This window comes from Heptranchias perlo, chromosome 12 (assembly GCF_035084215.1).
Source record: "Heptranchias perlo isolate sHepPer1 chromosome 12, sHepPer1.hap1, whole genome shotgun sequence".
Lineage (NCBI taxonomy): Eukaryota > Metazoa > Chordata > Chondrichthyes > Hexanchiformes > Hexanchidae > Heptranchias > Heptranchias perlo.
The window spans coordinates 51125306-51143410 of record NC_090336.1 but is presented as its reverse complement, the minus strand read 5'-3'; the positions used below and the strand labels follow the sequence as shown (position 1 = coordinate 51143410).

At 38.1% G+C, this 18105-nt stretch overlaps 1 protein-coding gene across 1 annotated transcript in view; it reads left to right on the top strand.

Annotated features, from left to right (window-relative positions):
• The first annotated feature begins 483 nt into the window (after nucleotides 1–483).
• The window catches only part of slc17a6a (solute carrier family 17 member 6a), a 40148-nt gene continuing 22526 nt past the window's right edge, over nucleotides 484–18105 (top strand). Inside the window, exons 1-3 of the mRNA XM_067993537.1 lie at nucleotides 484–569; nucleotides 2315–2567; nucleotides 3049–3167. Of these exons, the coding sequence (XP_067849638.1) occupies nucleotides 484–569; nucleotides 2315–2567; nucleotides 3049–3167 (458 nt within the window). The remainder of the gene's footprint in view (nucleotides 570–2314; nucleotides 2568–3048; nucleotides 3168–18105) is intronic.

Sequence of the window (18105 nt, the reverse complement as noted above, 5' to 3'; positions counted from 1 at the left end):
CCCCCCCCGTTTCACCGCACTCCAGCTGCGGGCTGCCTCTGTCCAAGGTGCTGAAAACGCCACCAGTCACTTTCCCGTGCAAACTCCTCCAACAATCGATTGTGCCAGGTAGTTTTGTTTCGCCTCTGCCTGCGACTGAAAAGTCGTGCATATTTATAGACTTTATTAGCGGCGATCCACAGGCTACAACGGAGGATTTTTTTTTTTCACGCAGCAACAGTAAATTTCTGAAGCAGGATTTCCTAAACATCATGGCTGTTTCTGAATCTTCAGCAGTTGGGTGGGGACGGCTAAATAAGACTTTCTCATTTCCTCTTTGAACTTCGAATCGCAGCACCGTGTCGGTTCTTATGTGGGAGTCGTACGCTCCTCAGTAGCTTGAGAGCACTTGATCGTTCTACCAAATTAATTCTAATGAACAATCATTATCTCTAACATGACACTTTCATAAGAGCACATATACCTGAGCAACTTCTGGAGGGTATGGATACTGTTAAAGAACGGGTCTTTGCTCCTAGCAAACAGGGGCTCAAAAATTTTGCTGGGAAATCTCTTGGTCACCTGTACAGGTAAGGCTCCTAACAATATTTGTCAACATGTAAGTGAATAAAAGGGCTTAAAATATCCGGGGATGCATGTTGGATAAAGGAGTTTCTGAATCGTTTCTAGAAATGTTATTAAATGCAAGAGTTGATAATAAATGTATTTAATTATTGAGACTGTAGAATAATCAAAAATGCTTGTATTAACCTTGCTCGTTCCACATAGATGTATGTACCCAATGTTCTATCACAACCCTCTCTCGCTCCCCCTTTCCCCCATACTTGTCTTTTTAGCGTTTTCAGCTAAAAGGACTCACTCAGAGTGCAGTAAGTTAAATATGGCTGCTTACATTTTTGTTTTCTAAAATCGCGATTGCTACCATATTTACTATGAACTACTACAATGCGAAACATTCTTCGATTTAGCGTGGGTTATTAAGAGACCATAGTAAATGCGAGTTTTTCTTCGCTCTGAATTATATTCCGGTTTTGTAGCTCCTGTGTGTAATCTCCACATTAGGAATCAGCCATGGAACGTGTAAATAATTAATATTTGACGGGTTGTCTGCTTCTGCATTTGACGCGTCTTTGTGCATTAATCCATAGCCTTGCATATATATCGACCTGTTTAATAATATATACACCACTGTGCCTTTCTATCAAAACAACAATCGAGTATCATTTTGATGTAGACCTTTGCGGTGTAACCAGTCAAAGATTCTTTTGAAAAACTAAAGTTAATTCAGTCTAGTTAAGTGATTATTTCACAAGTACAGTGCTTTAGATATTTTTATTTTTTCAAAATATTTGTTTGGTAAATATATATAATTCTGTCCTAACCTCAGGCTTTATTTGAAGTACTAATCAATTATTGTCAGGTTAATCGCTTTATAGTTTTTTCACATTCAAACATTACCCTCTTTAATTTATATGTAGACTTTTTAACATTGTTTTTGTCATATTTGATTATATTTTGGCCAACAAGTTAATTTATAGACATAACAGTTCTTTTTCATACCCAAATATGATTGTATTGTTAGTCGAGCTAAAGCTCCTATCGTCTTGTTCTGAATGAACAGAGCAACAGCTTTTGACGGCTAGGAAATCGAAATTTTGATTCGTTAATTCTTCCCGTTATGTTACATGTTAGTTACATTATCTCTACCAATAATATTAGTATTTCCACCCCACAATAAAATCTGTATTGACATTATTAAAGTTAGTTAAAATGTACGTTCTTCCAGATTACCTTTTTACCAATAAATTTCGTTTCTATTTTAGCGAAGTTATATCATGCAAAGAATATTTGCTGTACAGTAAAGTAAGGTGTTTCATTGAAAAATAAATGTCCCAAAGGCACATATATAGTGCGCACTCCAATACACGCATATAATCAGAATATCATTTTTCGGTGCACGTTTATAAAAATTAAAATTCCGAATGATAATTATATGGAACTAGTTCTTATTTATATATAATTTGTATTCGAGAATTATGCAAGTCGATATGATATTATTTTCGGCGTGTATCTTATTCTTTGTCGGGTTAATGTATATTTTACGAACATTTAACAGTAACTAATGCATTATATGTTAGACTATTCTATATCAGTGCTCCCAGAATGCGAATTTCAAAAATAAAACCGCAACGGTCACAGAACAGAAAGAAGTATGTTTCTTAAATTCACAAATAGTTCCTTTCGATGGACGAAAGCAATAGTCAAGACATTAAAAGAATGTTTCTGTTGGGTGAATGTGATTTTTCTGGTGCAGAGTCCTGGAGAAGAGGCAGCAGCCTGGAGAAAACATCGAGCTGACGGAGGATGGAAGGGTGCAGGACGTCCAGCCGAAGAAACAGCCGCTCTGCGATTGTACTTGTTTCGGGCTACCTCGCAGGTACATCATCGCCATCATGAGTGCTCTGGGCTTCTGTATCTCCTTCGGGATCAGGTGTAATCTCGGCGTGGCCATCGTGGACATGGTCAACAACAGCACCACCCACCACGGAAATACAATTATTAAGAAGGTGAGGGCACCGCCCTTAGTCTGGATTCTAAACACTCCATGGAATTCAGCTAAATCACAGAGCATCGCAGCTCTCGTTTTAACCTATATTTAGTATGAGAAATTTTAGATAGTCTCCAAAGCTAAAAAAAAACGAGTAAAATATTATGATTGGAGAAATGGTCTGATAGCATCATTTCTGATCCACACCACTTTGCACTAAATCTGGAACATGTCAAAATAATTATATCTAGGCCCAACTGAGATCAAATCTTGCTCTCTACCCTGCTTCCTTTCCCTTCCCTGCTACCCGCTTACGGTAAATTGAACAGATCCCAAATCATTAAATGCAGCTCTAAGGTTGTTTGATTTGTTCGATTATTTTGGAGTTTATATGACTATCTTTGTTTCTAAATATATTGAAAGATTCACTTCAGTTTCATTATAATGTAATCTGACCTGCATTTCCCCTCCAACTCCGCTCTTTCTCTCTTTTCCACAAGAAAGCGAAGTTTAACTGGGATCCCGAGACAGTGGGAATGATCCACGGTTCCTTTTTCTGGGGATATATCGTCACTCAGATCCCTGGAGGTTACATAGCGTCCAGACTGGCAGCAAACAGGTAAAATAACTAATGTGAAACAACTTGGGAATTTGATGAATTTTACTGATGTGCTAACCTGGGCCCATTAATGCAAAACCCTGAAAATAGCGACTGCTATTTGTCACATCACATATTCGATTTTTATTTCAAACATTGAGGGGCAAGTCTTGCTTTTAGCAATAATCCCAGATTTTAAATTAAATATTTTGAATACGAAGCAGATTGTTAAACAGTAATTATTGAACGGAGAATTTATTAAATTAAGACGCTGTTAAATTACTTCACAAAGTAAATGATTGAAAACAACCAGAAACTCGACAATTTGAACACATACACCCCAGAGTTTCTTGTACAAAGTTAAATCCTTATTTAACGAACTCATTTCAACAATAAATAGTATTTGCCTTTTTAAATTTTAACATAGCTTATTGGCAAAAATATTGGACTCTCATAAACCACCATGTGCTTCCTTGATGTGGGGACCATCCGCACTAGGGTTGGATTATGGTTAAAAATTGAGACCTGATCTGTTTACTTCAAATTCAATTTATCCTGAGCGCTTCTCTGACACAACAACACTGTACAACCATGCCACCTTTAAACGCACGGGTAGTGGCTTAAAAAGATCAAATAATAGAATAAAATAGTATAATCATAACATTGAATCATTTTCTGTGGGCAATCAGGTCAATTGTAATTTCACGTCCAAAATCATTTTCTTTATGCTCTAATTGTTTTTTTAATCTCAAATGCAATAATTTAAGCAATAATTTTCGTAAAAATGAATTGATGAATGAAAAGAATGGGCGATTTTCTAAACCTATTTTTGATTTGAGAGATAACCGAGGGGTGTGAAAGACGTGTAAAATTCTGAATGTTGTGTCAAATGTAAACCCGAGTTGGGGAGCAGGTTGTGGACGATCCGTTTCTATGGTGTCTGCTAATATTTTGGTACACAGGGGGTTTCATCCAACCTGTTAATTAGATCCCCTGAGACTCAAACCTAGTTCATCTTAATCCGAGTCACGCACTGCGCCGACTGGATCCTAGCGCTCGTCCAATTCACTCTAGCCAGTATGAAACGTGCTCATTTTCATTATGAACAATATATTCAATCGCATATCAAATGTTTCGGTGCAAAATTTTATAGACTTCAGCTGCAGAGGAACGTGCTCAGTGTCGGTGGTGCAGTGAGCGAGATGATTTGCGTAACATTGCGACAAGATCGACCCTGGATAATTACTTGAGAAAGATAAAGGGGTTTTAAGATTGCTGTGATTTGAAAGCTGTGATTGTTAATGGATGATTTTCTGAAAATTGCAATACCCACCGTATTTAGAAAAGTCCCCTTTTCTTGTATAATCAAACAATGGAAATGTGCAGTGACTCGTTTACATTGCAGCCTATGTCATTTGTCTCATAACGAATATGTGTTAAATAATTTAATTTCACCTCAAAATCAATGACAGTAACGTGTGCGGTGTCGGGCAACAGGAAGCTGGATTCCGTGCATTCCGCGCTGTCTTTATTGCAGATATTTTTCAAACCCTGCAGCATACATAAAGCCTACAATTTTACCTACTGACAACACAATAAATGCGTACTGGGTTTTTAATGCATTGACACAAGAATGTTTAGGAACTGGATCGTAACTTTTTAGGAAACAGTAGAGGAGGTTGGATCGTTCGCTTGAATTAGATACGGGAAATAGGGTATAACTATAAGAATATGTGCACAAATTTGTTAAAGCACAGGCCTCAACGAGTCCAAAAATTATTGCATAAGTCGTTAATTTATCTAACGATATCTAAGAATTTCCAAGTGGTTTTTAAGCTTGAGGCTTTACATATTCATATATCCGCTTTATAACAAATATTATATATCATAATATATCCCAAACTTGTCGGGATGAATCATCCATATCGCCATTCTGATGGAATGTGGTATGGTTGATGATCTTTCAGCATTGCAATATGTAAGTGATCACCTATTGAATACCACATTTCAAATGGACTGTTCCTTACAAATATTCTAAGTTTCACTTTCAGAATAACTGCAAACACGTGTGTTTCGACAGATCCTTTTAACTTCTATTGTATCGTGTTGGCCCTTTCGCCAAGATAACATTTCTAAATACTGCTGGTGTCCGAAAACGGGTTCTGTAAGACAATCGCTAGAGCGCACTCTGGTGCACTGAATTAAGAGCTTGACAATGCAGCAGGGAACTTCAAAAGACCCTCTGTAACAATATATAACCCAAAACGAATGCACGAGGTCGTGTGGAAGAATGAGTTTACAAAACGCCCAAGTCTCAGTGATTCTGAGGTCAGATTTTTTTCGCCTCACAGAAAATGCCTCAAATTGTGACTTTTTAAGAGAGAAAAAAATCGCTAGAATTATTTTATGATTTAAAATGTGTTACGATCTTATGTTTTCGATACTATGCTGTAAAACATTCAGGCAGAAATCGTGAAATAAGATATCAAATCGGTTTTAGTGTCTGTTATCTGAACATGGGTTCGGTTCAGAAGGGAATTCTCATTTTCCAACAATTTCGCTAAAATTCATTTTTTGGGACAAAGCGTCTGTCTTGATTTGCAGGATACCTTGTGTAGCACCGCAGTACCAGATTAATCAGTCTGTCCCCCGTGGAAAATCGGTGGAGTTGATTAAGTAATGTCTGTAGAGATCCAAACCAAGAGTCGTGATGGGTTGGGCATGTAAACGGTGCGGGTACCGAGAAGTACGGATAAACAAAGCTTTCTGGTGACAGTTTATGCAGGTCACTGCTTGTTGCCACGGTGGTCAAGTTCAGGAGTTTGTAACAAGCCATATGTCTGAAAGGAGTCTGGAAATAATAAAGGGCTTGGACCAAGATAGCTCTTGTCACGATTTGCAATCTCTTGTTGGCTTTGTTCACTAAAGCAGTTGATGGACATTATGGATAACCGCCAGTCTGTTACAACATGTTAAAGCAGCATTGCTAAAGATTCGAGCTATACGCGCTCTAGTCTGCACAATTCTAAACTTGAGTTTTTAGCGTATTCTCTACAACTAACGATAGCCAGCTAATGATTTGTGTTGTGCCAATATTCGGTGCTAGCTAGCAATTGCAGATTAAGTGTACTTTCTATTATGCCCCAATTGAAATAGTAACTCCAGGGCGGCATTCAATCTTTCCCCACATTCCTACAGGAATTGAAAAGAACTCGGAGAGAACTATCACAATAAATTGCACCAATCTGTTGATGTACGGTATCCTGGATATACACACAGTATCCATCCGTCCATGCTTTTTTTGCCCCTCAATTAATCTTATGGTGAACTTGGGAGATAGCTTGAGCGCCATTTGTGCAAAACAAAATTCAAACACATTTCCCGACCTTTCCAAACATATTCACTGATCGCACTTGCGGTCCTTCTATGGTCCCCGAGAGAGTTTAGCAGTGGCATTGTTTCGATTGCACGACTGTGCCAGAGCTGCGGAGAAACTCCATAGAAACTGAAGGCTGAAATCAAAAAGATGTATTAACCTGTCGTCCTTGGCTAATGCCAATTTATGCACTCTTGCCCAAACGTTTTACTGGCGCATTTTAGACACATAGGGATAAAAAAAATTGGATAGGATCTATTATTGGGCGTGGGTAGCATGGTCCGCTATTACCCCACACCCAATGGCCCCTGCACAGGTAGGATGAGACATTCGTGAGGCCTGAGGGCTTACCTTCAAGCAGCCTTGGGGGATCGTTGACAAGAGGATTCAACGCTTTCCACCAGCAGGGGGAGCCCCAATCTCTTAAAGGCAGACTGTCCCTTAAAAATCTCTTAAAGGTAGCTTGTACCTGTTATTTGCTGAAAATAACATTCTGCTGTCTGCACGGAGTCTGAACAGAGATCAGACATAGCACATGCAAAACACAGATGCAGCTCCCATCCCTATGTTTACAAACTAATGAGTTATGTTAAAACATTGAATAAATGTTGCGCACTTCTAAATCCCACATGCTCCAATCTGCTTGCCAGACCTCACCAATCTGCCGATCTGAGTTTGTACCAAGCCTGTGAGAGTGTGTACACCAAGGCTCTCTGCTGATGCACTAGAGGCCTTGGTGCAAGGGATGCACAGAAGGAGGGACATCCTATAACTGCATGAGGCGGGGTGGGGCAGGGGGGGGGGGGAAGAGGCCCTCCAGACATATACCCAAAAGACAGTGGGCGCAGTGGGGGACGAAGTCAATGCCAGGCGCACAGCATCATGAACATGGATGTAGTGCAGGAAGAAATTCAATGCTTTGACATGAATGGTCAAGGTGAGTGAGGTCAACTGTCAAGTGGCATCTCCTACCAACTGCACCATTAGCCGTATCCACTGCTCCACGCACTACACCCCCATCACCCGCATACCAACAAACTCTTTCCATCTTGGATGTTGGAGAGGCCGCATAGTGCTGAAACAACGGGCACTACACGGCTCAATTTAGCATCCTTAGAGCTTGTAAAAAATAAATATAATATATTGCACTGTTTCTACCAAAAATTGCTTAGCCTTGTATACAGCAGTTACCCAAGTGGAATAAAATCTAATGGTAACACCAGCAAAATATAAATAATATATGATGTTCCCGATAATTATACAAGTACGACTCAATTTAGGAACAGCAGTTAGGAAAATAGCTTTCAAAATACCGAATGTTAAGAAAATAAACGCTTATATTTAGATTTGAAACAGTTCCTCTTTATTGTTCATGGCCTCAATTGTTCTCATTGACCATGCATGGGACGTCCAGCTAACATGTTCCGTTATACCAGTACGGGTTGTATGCTGGATTATGTGATGATATTATTCTCGGGAAAAGAACAGGTCTAAGTGGAATAAATATACGATTTTGTTCACTAGAATGATTATTGCAACAAAAGTATGAATTGCGCTTTAAAAATATAGAGTATATTCACTGTGCGTTAATGCATCTTCTACCTGTTTGCAACACAGAAAAGGGGGAGCATCACATGTTGAGCATGATATTTAAAAAATACGTCATTCATTGGTATTTCTGAGATGTTCAAATTTTGGATTGGTCATTTCCCAAAATGCAGAACCCTTTTTTATAAACTCACATTGATCAATTCCAGGTGTACATCAGTACTGTACCAACATCACAAATAATGAATTGGTACAAGTGAGTTCATTCATGGAGCACTGGTAGCTTGTCATCTTCTTCCTCTTGTCTCCAATGATGCGATTTTAATAATTGTTTTAAAAGTCCATTTCCCCTCTTCATATTTCAAGGCGATGCCTATCGCTTGAATTCCAAGTGACCATCCTGCCCCGTGACGTTGTCCATGAGGCAATGCATCGTTATCCAATCAGAAACTCCTAATAAACCGCTTCCGGTTTACGAATAAGAGAGTAAGCATCTCTAACTTCCGGCTGCGGCCTAGTAAGAAGTGAACAGTATAATCATGGGTAGTTCAGCAATGTAGAGACTTCATCACTCGATTGGAAGAAAGATTAAGGCAGCCTTCAGGCCTCCACATGCCTTCCTTACAAAAAATCTTTGTCACCTGGGGAAGGGGCGTTTCCTGCTTTGTGTCTGAACAAGTACCAATGAGCCTATGCTGTTGGAGGGAGGGAAACTCCCTTCAAAGTAGTTTAATCAGATGTCCAAGTACATCCTGAATAGAAGTAATTAATCAGTGCCCTAAATGTTAACCATTGCCCAAAGGGCCATTCACTGAACTGGCATGTCTTGGATCAGAAGCACAGAATTGTTAACTAAAATAATTCGACCAAATTAAATTTAGTATACATGAAGCATATTTATAGCTAGAAATCCGGGATTATATTTGACATGTTAATTAATTACGTGGAGAATAATGGATAATTGGGAGTGAGTAGCAGGCTGTAATCTCATTTGATGGGTTTAGGTGACATCATAAACCACAAAAGCAAAGTTGAAGCAGTTATTACTGTTATCTGAAATCTGGAATGATATTTCCATCTGGAAATCACTTCCATGATTCTTTGCTTTTTTTATCTATTCCATGAAAATGGTGGGCAGCTTTATTTTTCTTTGGCTTCGGTTTACTTTGTCATGGTAGGTATTTGCAGCGAGGACATGCCATGCAGTTGATGGGTAATGAGATCTAAACTTAAATATTAATAAATGTTACATAATCACTGCATCTTTATAAATGATACTAAGCCATTGATTACAAGTAAGTAACAGAGCCAACATAGGGTATCATACACAGATTAATACCTAATGTGTGATACATTAAAAAGTTGAGGGGGGGTTTTAAGGTTGTGTTTTAATAGTGGCTATGAAAATGGTGGCTAAGTGCAAATTCCCCATGGGCAATTTTATGAAATGTGACTTTATTAGCGGGAATCAAGAGAACTGGCCAATTGCTTCACAATTGCGATGAAGCTCATTTCATACTCCTCAAGCAGCCAAATAGTCAACAAGCTGGCATAAATGATGGAAAATTCATTTAGCCAGTTGTGGGGTGTACATTATTTATCTGTAAAGGTTTCGTGAAAATAAAGAAAATCCCAATGTGCCAACAAGGTCCTTAGTAAGATTTCCAGGACTCACTTCTGTGCTATGTGGTTAAATTAGCTGAAACACAGGTCACTTTTTGTTACTCAAAAGTTGTGACATCACAGATATTTTCATTTTGTAAAACTGGAAAATTCTTTATAGAAGAAAAACGAGCTTATCTACTAACTATCCTTCAGCACTGTCGTGGCCCAATAAACAACCCCATGCTTTGGATTCAGAAGAATTATCCATTTTTTTAATAAACAAAGGCAAAGCCTTCTGGTAGAATTGTTTCATGAAAAGAGAATATGCTATTGCAGGTAAGCAATTGATTGAGATATTTATACAACGAACAAAGTAACCTGATGAAGTATATATCAAATGTTTCATTTTTGTCCTTTTAATATTAACTTCAATTTTTGGCATCTACATAAGTATGTATATGCGCTGACATTTACCATGAACTAAATATTTTTGCAAGTACCTCCTCCCATTTTTGAGAAAAATAGAAAGGAAGTACATCAATTGTTAAATAAATGGACAATGAAAAAATAGTTAAGATAGGAATGTTGATGCACATCAACATTTTTACTTTGGAAACTTCAAAACCACAGGTGTGAAGTGAAGAAAGAACAACTTTGTTAATTGTATAAATATCTCAAGAAATTGCTTATCTGCAATAGCATGTTTTTTCATGAAATGATTCTAGCAGAAGGCTTTGCCTTTGAATATAGGAATAGTAGGATAAGACAGGTCAATGTTTGGCTGGAGAAATGGTGCAGGAGGGAGGGCTTCAGTTTCTTGGGGCATTGGGACCAGTTCTGGGGCAGAAGGGATCTGTTCAAGATGGATGGTTGCACCACAACAGAGCTGGGACCAATATCCTCACAAGGAGGTTAACTAGTGCTGTGGGGGAGGGTTTAAACTAATTTGGCAGGGGGATGGGCACAGGATGAAACATTAGAGAGGAGAAACAAGGTGCACAGGGAACTAGGAGAGACAAATAGCATTGGAGTAAAGAATAGATCATAAATAGGAGTGATCAGACAGGGGGTAAATGTGAGGCAGTCTAAGATGAGTTTAGAGTACATGTGCGTGGTAAATAAGGTTGTTGAGCTGCAGGCATAAGTTGCCATATGGGACTACGATACAGTGGCAACAACAGAGACTTGGCTCAAACAAGGGGAGGATTGGGAACTTAATATTCTTGCCCTACAAGGTATTCAGGAAAGACAGGATAGGAAAGAAAGGAGGGGAGGGGGGCAGTGGCAGAATTGATCAAAGAAACCATTATAGCACTGGAAAGGGATGATGCAGTTGTGGGGTCAAAGACTGAATCTATTTGGCTAGAATTAAGGAACAATAGAGGAACTATCATGCTACAGGGTGTATGATATAGGCCATCAATTGGTGAGCAGGAGATAGAGGAGCAAATTTTCAGGTAAATTACAGAAAGATGCAAGAACTATAGAGTAGTGATAATGAGACTTCAATTATCCCAATATAGAGTGGGATAGTAACATTGTAAAGGGCAAGGAGGGGAAGGAATTCCTGAAATGTGTGCAAGAGAACTTTCTTGATCAGTGTGTTTCCAGCCCAACAAGGAAGGAAGCAGTGCTGGATCTAGTTCGGGGGGATGAAATGGTGCAAGTGGAGTATGTTTCAGTGGGAGAGCATTTGGGGAACAATGATTATAATGTAATCAGGATTAGAATAGTTATGGAAAAGGGCGAGGAACAATCAAGCATAAAAATACTTAACTGGAGGAGGGCTAATTTCAGTGAGTTAAAAAGAGATCTTGCCCAGGTGGATTGGAATCAAATATTGGGAGACAAAACAGTAATTGAACAATGTGAGTTCTTCAAGGATGAGATGGTTTGGCTACAGAGTGGACACATTCCCACGAGGGGGAAAGGAAGGGCATCCAAAGCTAGAACTCCCTGGATGAATAAAGATATAGAGATTAAAATGAAACAGAAAAAGGAAGCTTATAATAAATAAGTATTAATAAATAATAAATAAATTCCCTTTCCAGTGCTATAATAATTTCTTTGATCAATTCTGTCACTTGGTCCAGATGGGATGCATCCTATGTTATTGAGGGAAGTAAGGATGGAAATTGCGGAAGCTCCGGCCACAGTCTCAAAATCATCCTTAGATGTGGGGGTGGTGCCAGAGGACTGGAGGATTGTAAATGTTACATCCTTATTCAAAAAAGGGGAAAGGGATAAACACAGCAATTACAAGCCAGTCAGCCTAACATACCGGTGGACAACTTTTAGAGACAATAGCCTGGAACAAAATTAATTAGCACTTGAAAAGATATGGGCAAATAAATGAAAGTCAGCACAGATTTGTTAAAGGCAATTAATGTTTGACTAACTTGGTGAAGTAACATAGAGGATTGATCAGGGTAGTGTAATTGATGCTATGTATATAGACTTTCAAAAGGCATTTGATAAAGTACTACATAATAGATTTGTCAGCAAAATGAAAGCCCATGGGATTAAAGGGACAGTAGCAGCATGGATTAAAAAAAATTGGTTAAGGGTCAGAAAGCAGAGAGTAGTTGTTAATGGTTGTTTTTCAGACTGGAGGGAAGTATACAATGATGGTCCCAGGGATCGGTATTAGGACCACTGCTCTTTGTGATATATATTAATGACTTGGACTTGGATATACAGGGTATAATTTCAAAGTTTGCAGCTGTCACAAAACTGAGAAATGTAATAAACAATGTGAAGGATAGTATCAGATTTCAGGAGGACATAGACAGATTGGGGAAATGGGCAGACACATGGCAGATGAAATTTAACAGAGAGAAGTGTGAAGTGATATATTTTGGTATGAAGAATGAGGAGAGGCAATATAAACCAAATAGTACGATTAAAGGGAATGATGGAACAGAGAGACCTGGGGGTGAATGTACACAAATTTTTGAAGGTGGCAGGACAAGTTGAGAAGGTTGTTAAAAAAGCATATGGGATCCTTGGCTTTATTAATAGAGGCATAGAGTACAAAAGCAACGAAATTATGCTATACCTTTATAAAACGCTGGTTAGGCATCAGCTGGAGTATTGTGTTGAATTCTGGGCACCATGCTTTAGGAAGGATGCCAAGGCCTTTGAGAGGGTGCAGAAGAGATTTACTAGAATGGTACTAGGTATGATGGACTTCAGTTATGTGGAGAGATTGGAGAAGCTGGGGTTGTTCTCCTTGAAGCAGAGAAGGTTAAGAGGAGATTTGATAGCAGTGTTCAAAATCATGAACGGTTTTGATAGCATAAATAAGGAGAAACTGTTCAGTGGCAGAACGGTCGGTAACCAGAGGACACAAATTTAAGGTAATTGGCAAAAGAACCAGAGGTGATGTGAGGAAACATTTTTTTTACGCAGTGAGTTGTGAAGGGAAAAAATTTACAGGTTTATGAGGAAAGAGCGGGTGAGTGGAACTAATTGGGATAGCTCTTTCAAAGAGCCGGCACAGGCACAATGAGCCAATTGGCCTTCTTCTGTGCTGTACCACACTATGATATAACACTTGGAGCCTGAAATTATACTGAGGTAATAAATATGAATGTCTGCCCTTTTATCTGAACTGAGGCATTGATCCATTTAAAATAAATAATTAACTCCTCCACTAAAACAGTGAAAGGAGAGATTTCAGATAAATGCATTGAGCATTTGTGCTTATTTTCCCGCAGTTTTAAGCCTCATTCAGGTTTCCAACTCCTCCCTGCCAATCACACACAGTCACCAACACACAGGCTCACACACACAAAACACATGCTTGCATTCATAAGTAGTTTCAAATATTTAATCTAGAATGAGATATTAGATTGTTGAACTGTCGGAATCTCTTATATACAGATTTTCCTTTTTCTAATGCTTCATTCTGATCATGCCATTACAACCTGAAGGCAGTCAAAAGCTCCTCAAACATGCTGTGTCCTTTGCTGTGTTGCTTTATTCCCAAGAGAAGTTTCCTTTTCTTATGTTGTTTCTGTTGTCCACCACAATATTAAATTATTGATCTAGATGTCAGGTTTGCACTCAAGTATATTTATTTCTCCTAACATCTCCAGTAATTTTGTTTTCGATTACTGGCAGATCCTGTCTCATCCAAGGCACAACCAATCTAAATATTTCAAGCCAACCACATGAAACTCATATCCACATTTCAGCATTATTTTCCTTTTTCCACCCATCACCATCAAGTTCCAGTAATGTGTTCCTAATTCTTTATTAGCATAAATACTGAAATGGAGCAACATTGCAGTAGTCCCTATTATTAAATTCTTATTTAGTAATTTCATTTAGTTTCATAATACATCATCTTCCTCATCACAACTAGTTATACCAATAGCTTATCTTTCTTGTTCTCCGTTTTATGCTTTCTTTTTTCTTCTTTGCCAAGTTTTCTAGCATAAATGTTTCTCACTGAAGTAAATTGTAATATCTATCTATCTATCTATCTATCTATCTATCTATTTATCTATCATCCTTTTCTTCTAAACTGCCCCAAACCTAAAGCTGAACTATGTAATCATGTTTTCACACTCCAACTTGCTGACCATGTTGTTATAGGTGACTATGATAAATTGAAAAGATCATTTCCTCCATCCTGATGTTATCAGAATGAGTCTTCAAAAGTGCAATGAAGAGCAGATGAAAATACTGAAGACTAACTGAGTTAGAGTTAGATCCATACTCATTTTATTAGAAACCTGAATAAAATGTCAATTATGTTGCAGTTCCCAAACATAAAATTGCAGAGATGCTGACTTCCTTCAGATGATTTCCTCAAGTTCTGACTTTGAGTTATCCCTCTCCCATGTCACGATGCACAATCAATCTCCATTCTCTTCTAACAAAACCACAACAGTCCATAACAAAGAAAAAATCCTTGTTAACTTCAGGTCACAGACCTTATATGGGACTAAGATTAGTGGTACAAGTACATGACTGCTGGTATAACTCAACTGTTTACTCATTTCTTTTTGTTAATATAATGACAAAAAACATTATCCCTAAGCGACTAAGAAGGCTTGAGAACAAATCTTGAGTAGTCCAGCAATATAATCTCAATTTCAGACATATTATATCTTTAAAACACCATTTATTAGTATCACAGTATTTCATTCCATGTTTTACTATTTTATACAGAGATGAGGTGTGAAATGGTGCTGAGGGTGGATTGCAGTTTTTGTACATATTTTCTTGCCTGTGGACAGTCTTAGGGTGAACAGTGAGAGGTGCAAGTTGCTGTGATCAAATCACTTTATTAGAAAGACAATGATTTTGAGCTTTCTTGCACTACAGGATGCATGGAATAGCTGATCCTTGATCCCCTATATACAAACTTTAATTATCATAAACAGAAGGTACAAACCATTTCTTTGAGGCACTGCTGTTACTTATTTAGCCGAGTTGTATAGTGACCATATTGATTTATTACTGTTCAGCCATTTTCGTTAGTTAAAAGCCAAAAAGTATACATATGAAATAAATATAGATAAGTATGGAACACACTGATTAACAGTGAAATATTAACTTCTCTAAGGTTATTTTCTTTTTTTAAAAAAGTCTTGTTATTTAAACTACGTTAAATTTCACTTGTACTCTATGTTCATATATATTCCAATAATTTTATCAAATCATATCTTCGTGCATTTCATTTAGAAACAGAAGGTCATATGAACAATTTACTCAAATGTTAAACCAGATGAAGAAGTGGACGAGTATCTCGGATAGTTGAGCTATACAATGTATTGGTTATGGAAGACCATATCATTCAAATACGTTTCAGAAAACCATTGTAAGCCACGGCGCATGAATGTTCATTCGTGTGTGCACCATCACGACCATATATCAATGATCTTTGCGTATTTGGTAAGCGAGCGACTGTTTTCAGAGCTGAGTGGAGAGACAGTATAATTCTGGTCCATCTGATGGGTGCGCACCCAAACGTGTACCGGTCTCAAACCATAAGTGTACTACAACTGCTTTCCGAGTGAGTAAAAAAAAACTTACCGTTGGAGTAATAATAAAATTGGGATTGGTCTAAAAGCTTTTCAGGCCTTTTGATCCTATTTAATGAAATGCAGGAGCTTCAGTATATAAAGGTCATTAATAGTAAGGCAGGCGACCTTGGGGGCGGGGGATTGTATCAGTGGAGGTGACAATCCGCCCCAGAGTGTAGTTTCGAATAAATCTCAGATAGCCGAACACAGGGATAAAGTCTAACTATGTGTCCGTATTCGACTGGCTTTCCTGTATAAAGGTGTTGAATGACTGCTACACCTTGAGGCTGCTACAGGTGATGGTAACTGTAGCACAATGTGTGCAGAGTTTCTCAGTGCCAGCATCCCTTCACTGTTATAAAATGCGCGGTTTATATTTTATATCATATAAGATCTCAATATTCTTTAGATTATACAATCATTTCCATTTTACGAATTCATACTTTAAGATAGGCAAATTTTAATGAAATTATCGTTAGAATTCGCTTCTTCTTTCAATGTCATTATAGAAAGAGAGCTCCGTTTGATTTTTTTGGCTTGTAAGGATCACAAGGTCACTTTCGGAATATATTTGTAAAAGATTAGGACGCCGAGGTACCACTGGGACCGTTCTATTCCTTGTTGTTTTGCCGCAGAATCTCGAGATGGAAAGGCTGCAGTCCCAAATCACACATGAATATAATACGTATTTGTAGTCATTAAATATTTAGTCGCTGATTTATTGTCCACTGTCGACAGAAAAGTATTTACATATTTATTGGATATTTCAAAAGATCATCAGTCACTGAGATTAGACTGCGAGTTTATGAAATACAGGGCAACATATTTGTTTGCAGAATATATATTGATATGATTTCAAAATTTATTTTAAATTTTAAAATAATTTTATTCTAGCGTGTAAGGATCGAATACAGAGTTTCCTTCCTCTCGTATTCTCGTTTGATTTGTTTCTTTAGAATTGGGAGGAGAGATGGGAATAGTTTTTAAAAATTTACTATGGAAGCAATGGTTTATATTGAACTGTGTTATTTATCCTTTCCTCGGAAGTTTGTCGCTGTGATTTTTTGATGGAGACTATCCTGGGAACCTTTCATCTGTCTCAAATCACAAAGTAACCGAGGCAGTTTATTTTTACTCATTCGTTTATTTCATCCGATTTTCGTCTCTCTAGCTCTGTATTATCAGTGCGGCTCGTCCCTATAGTACCTACAGTAGGAACATAAATATGTGTGGAAGCAGCCTTAGCATGTTAACAGGATTGTGATTTCTCCGAAAGAGTAGCCCTCTCCGCAGTCTCCGGTCTCTCTGGTATTCGTTGGCTTGAAGTGAATAGATGCAGCACCGGCTAGCGATCGAATATGCCTCGTTTAAATCCCCATTTTAATTTAAACTACTGGCTAGTAACATAGAATGAACACTCGTATTAAATACATAACCGCTAACGTTAAAATATTTGGTTCTATAAATTTCATAAAATAAAGCCATCTATCTATCTAACGGGGATGTTTCAGAATTCACGTACTGTAGTAGAAATATAACACACTAATGTACAAATAAAGCCTTCATCAGAATGCAGTTTTCGTTTTGCACATCAGCTGCCCAGTCAGCAGGAATTTGAACCATCTGCCAATGAGTTATGATGGACCAGTAAATAGAGACCCTATAATGTCTCTCTATACGCTATAAATTTATTTGTACATTAGGGCCCTTCTGGCTCCAAACCAACTCGCCTTTTGTATATTTCACACAAAAGCTTTGTTGAAGTGCACGTTGAGCTATTAAAAATATATTCCTGTTGCACAGATTAAACATCTAGGATCTTAGGGTATCCACATCCTGCGCCTGGGATTTTTAATATCGCCACGCCATATGTCCGAAGCCCATTCAATTTACATTTCAGATAATGAGATATTTTTCAGAATGTGAATGATACACTCAGAGTTTTTTTGGTGAGGGGCGGGGGGAGGTGGAGGAATAAACCATTCGTCAGTGGTCTCAGCTGTGAGAAAGTGTGATCTGAATCATTGGGTGAAACTTCAAGGAGCTCGGCGCAGATTTGAAATGAATGTGCTCAGGAGCTCTGCTTTAAATTAGTGCAGGTTTGCAGTGGTGATACAATCAATGTGAACAGTTATAACCTGAATCCTCCCCCATCACACACATGCACACTCAAACACATACACACTCAAACAGATATGGTAAGACCGAACCAAATAAAACGCAGTACGCAATTAGTCATCAGTATTATGATATTCATTCATTAATTATGATGTTAAATCATTCATAATTATGAAATTCATTTATTGAACAGTAACCCAGATAACCCATCGACGTTACGGATTATTTACTCGTTTAACGCCATTAATTTGGCAATGTTGAAACTTTGGGTGAA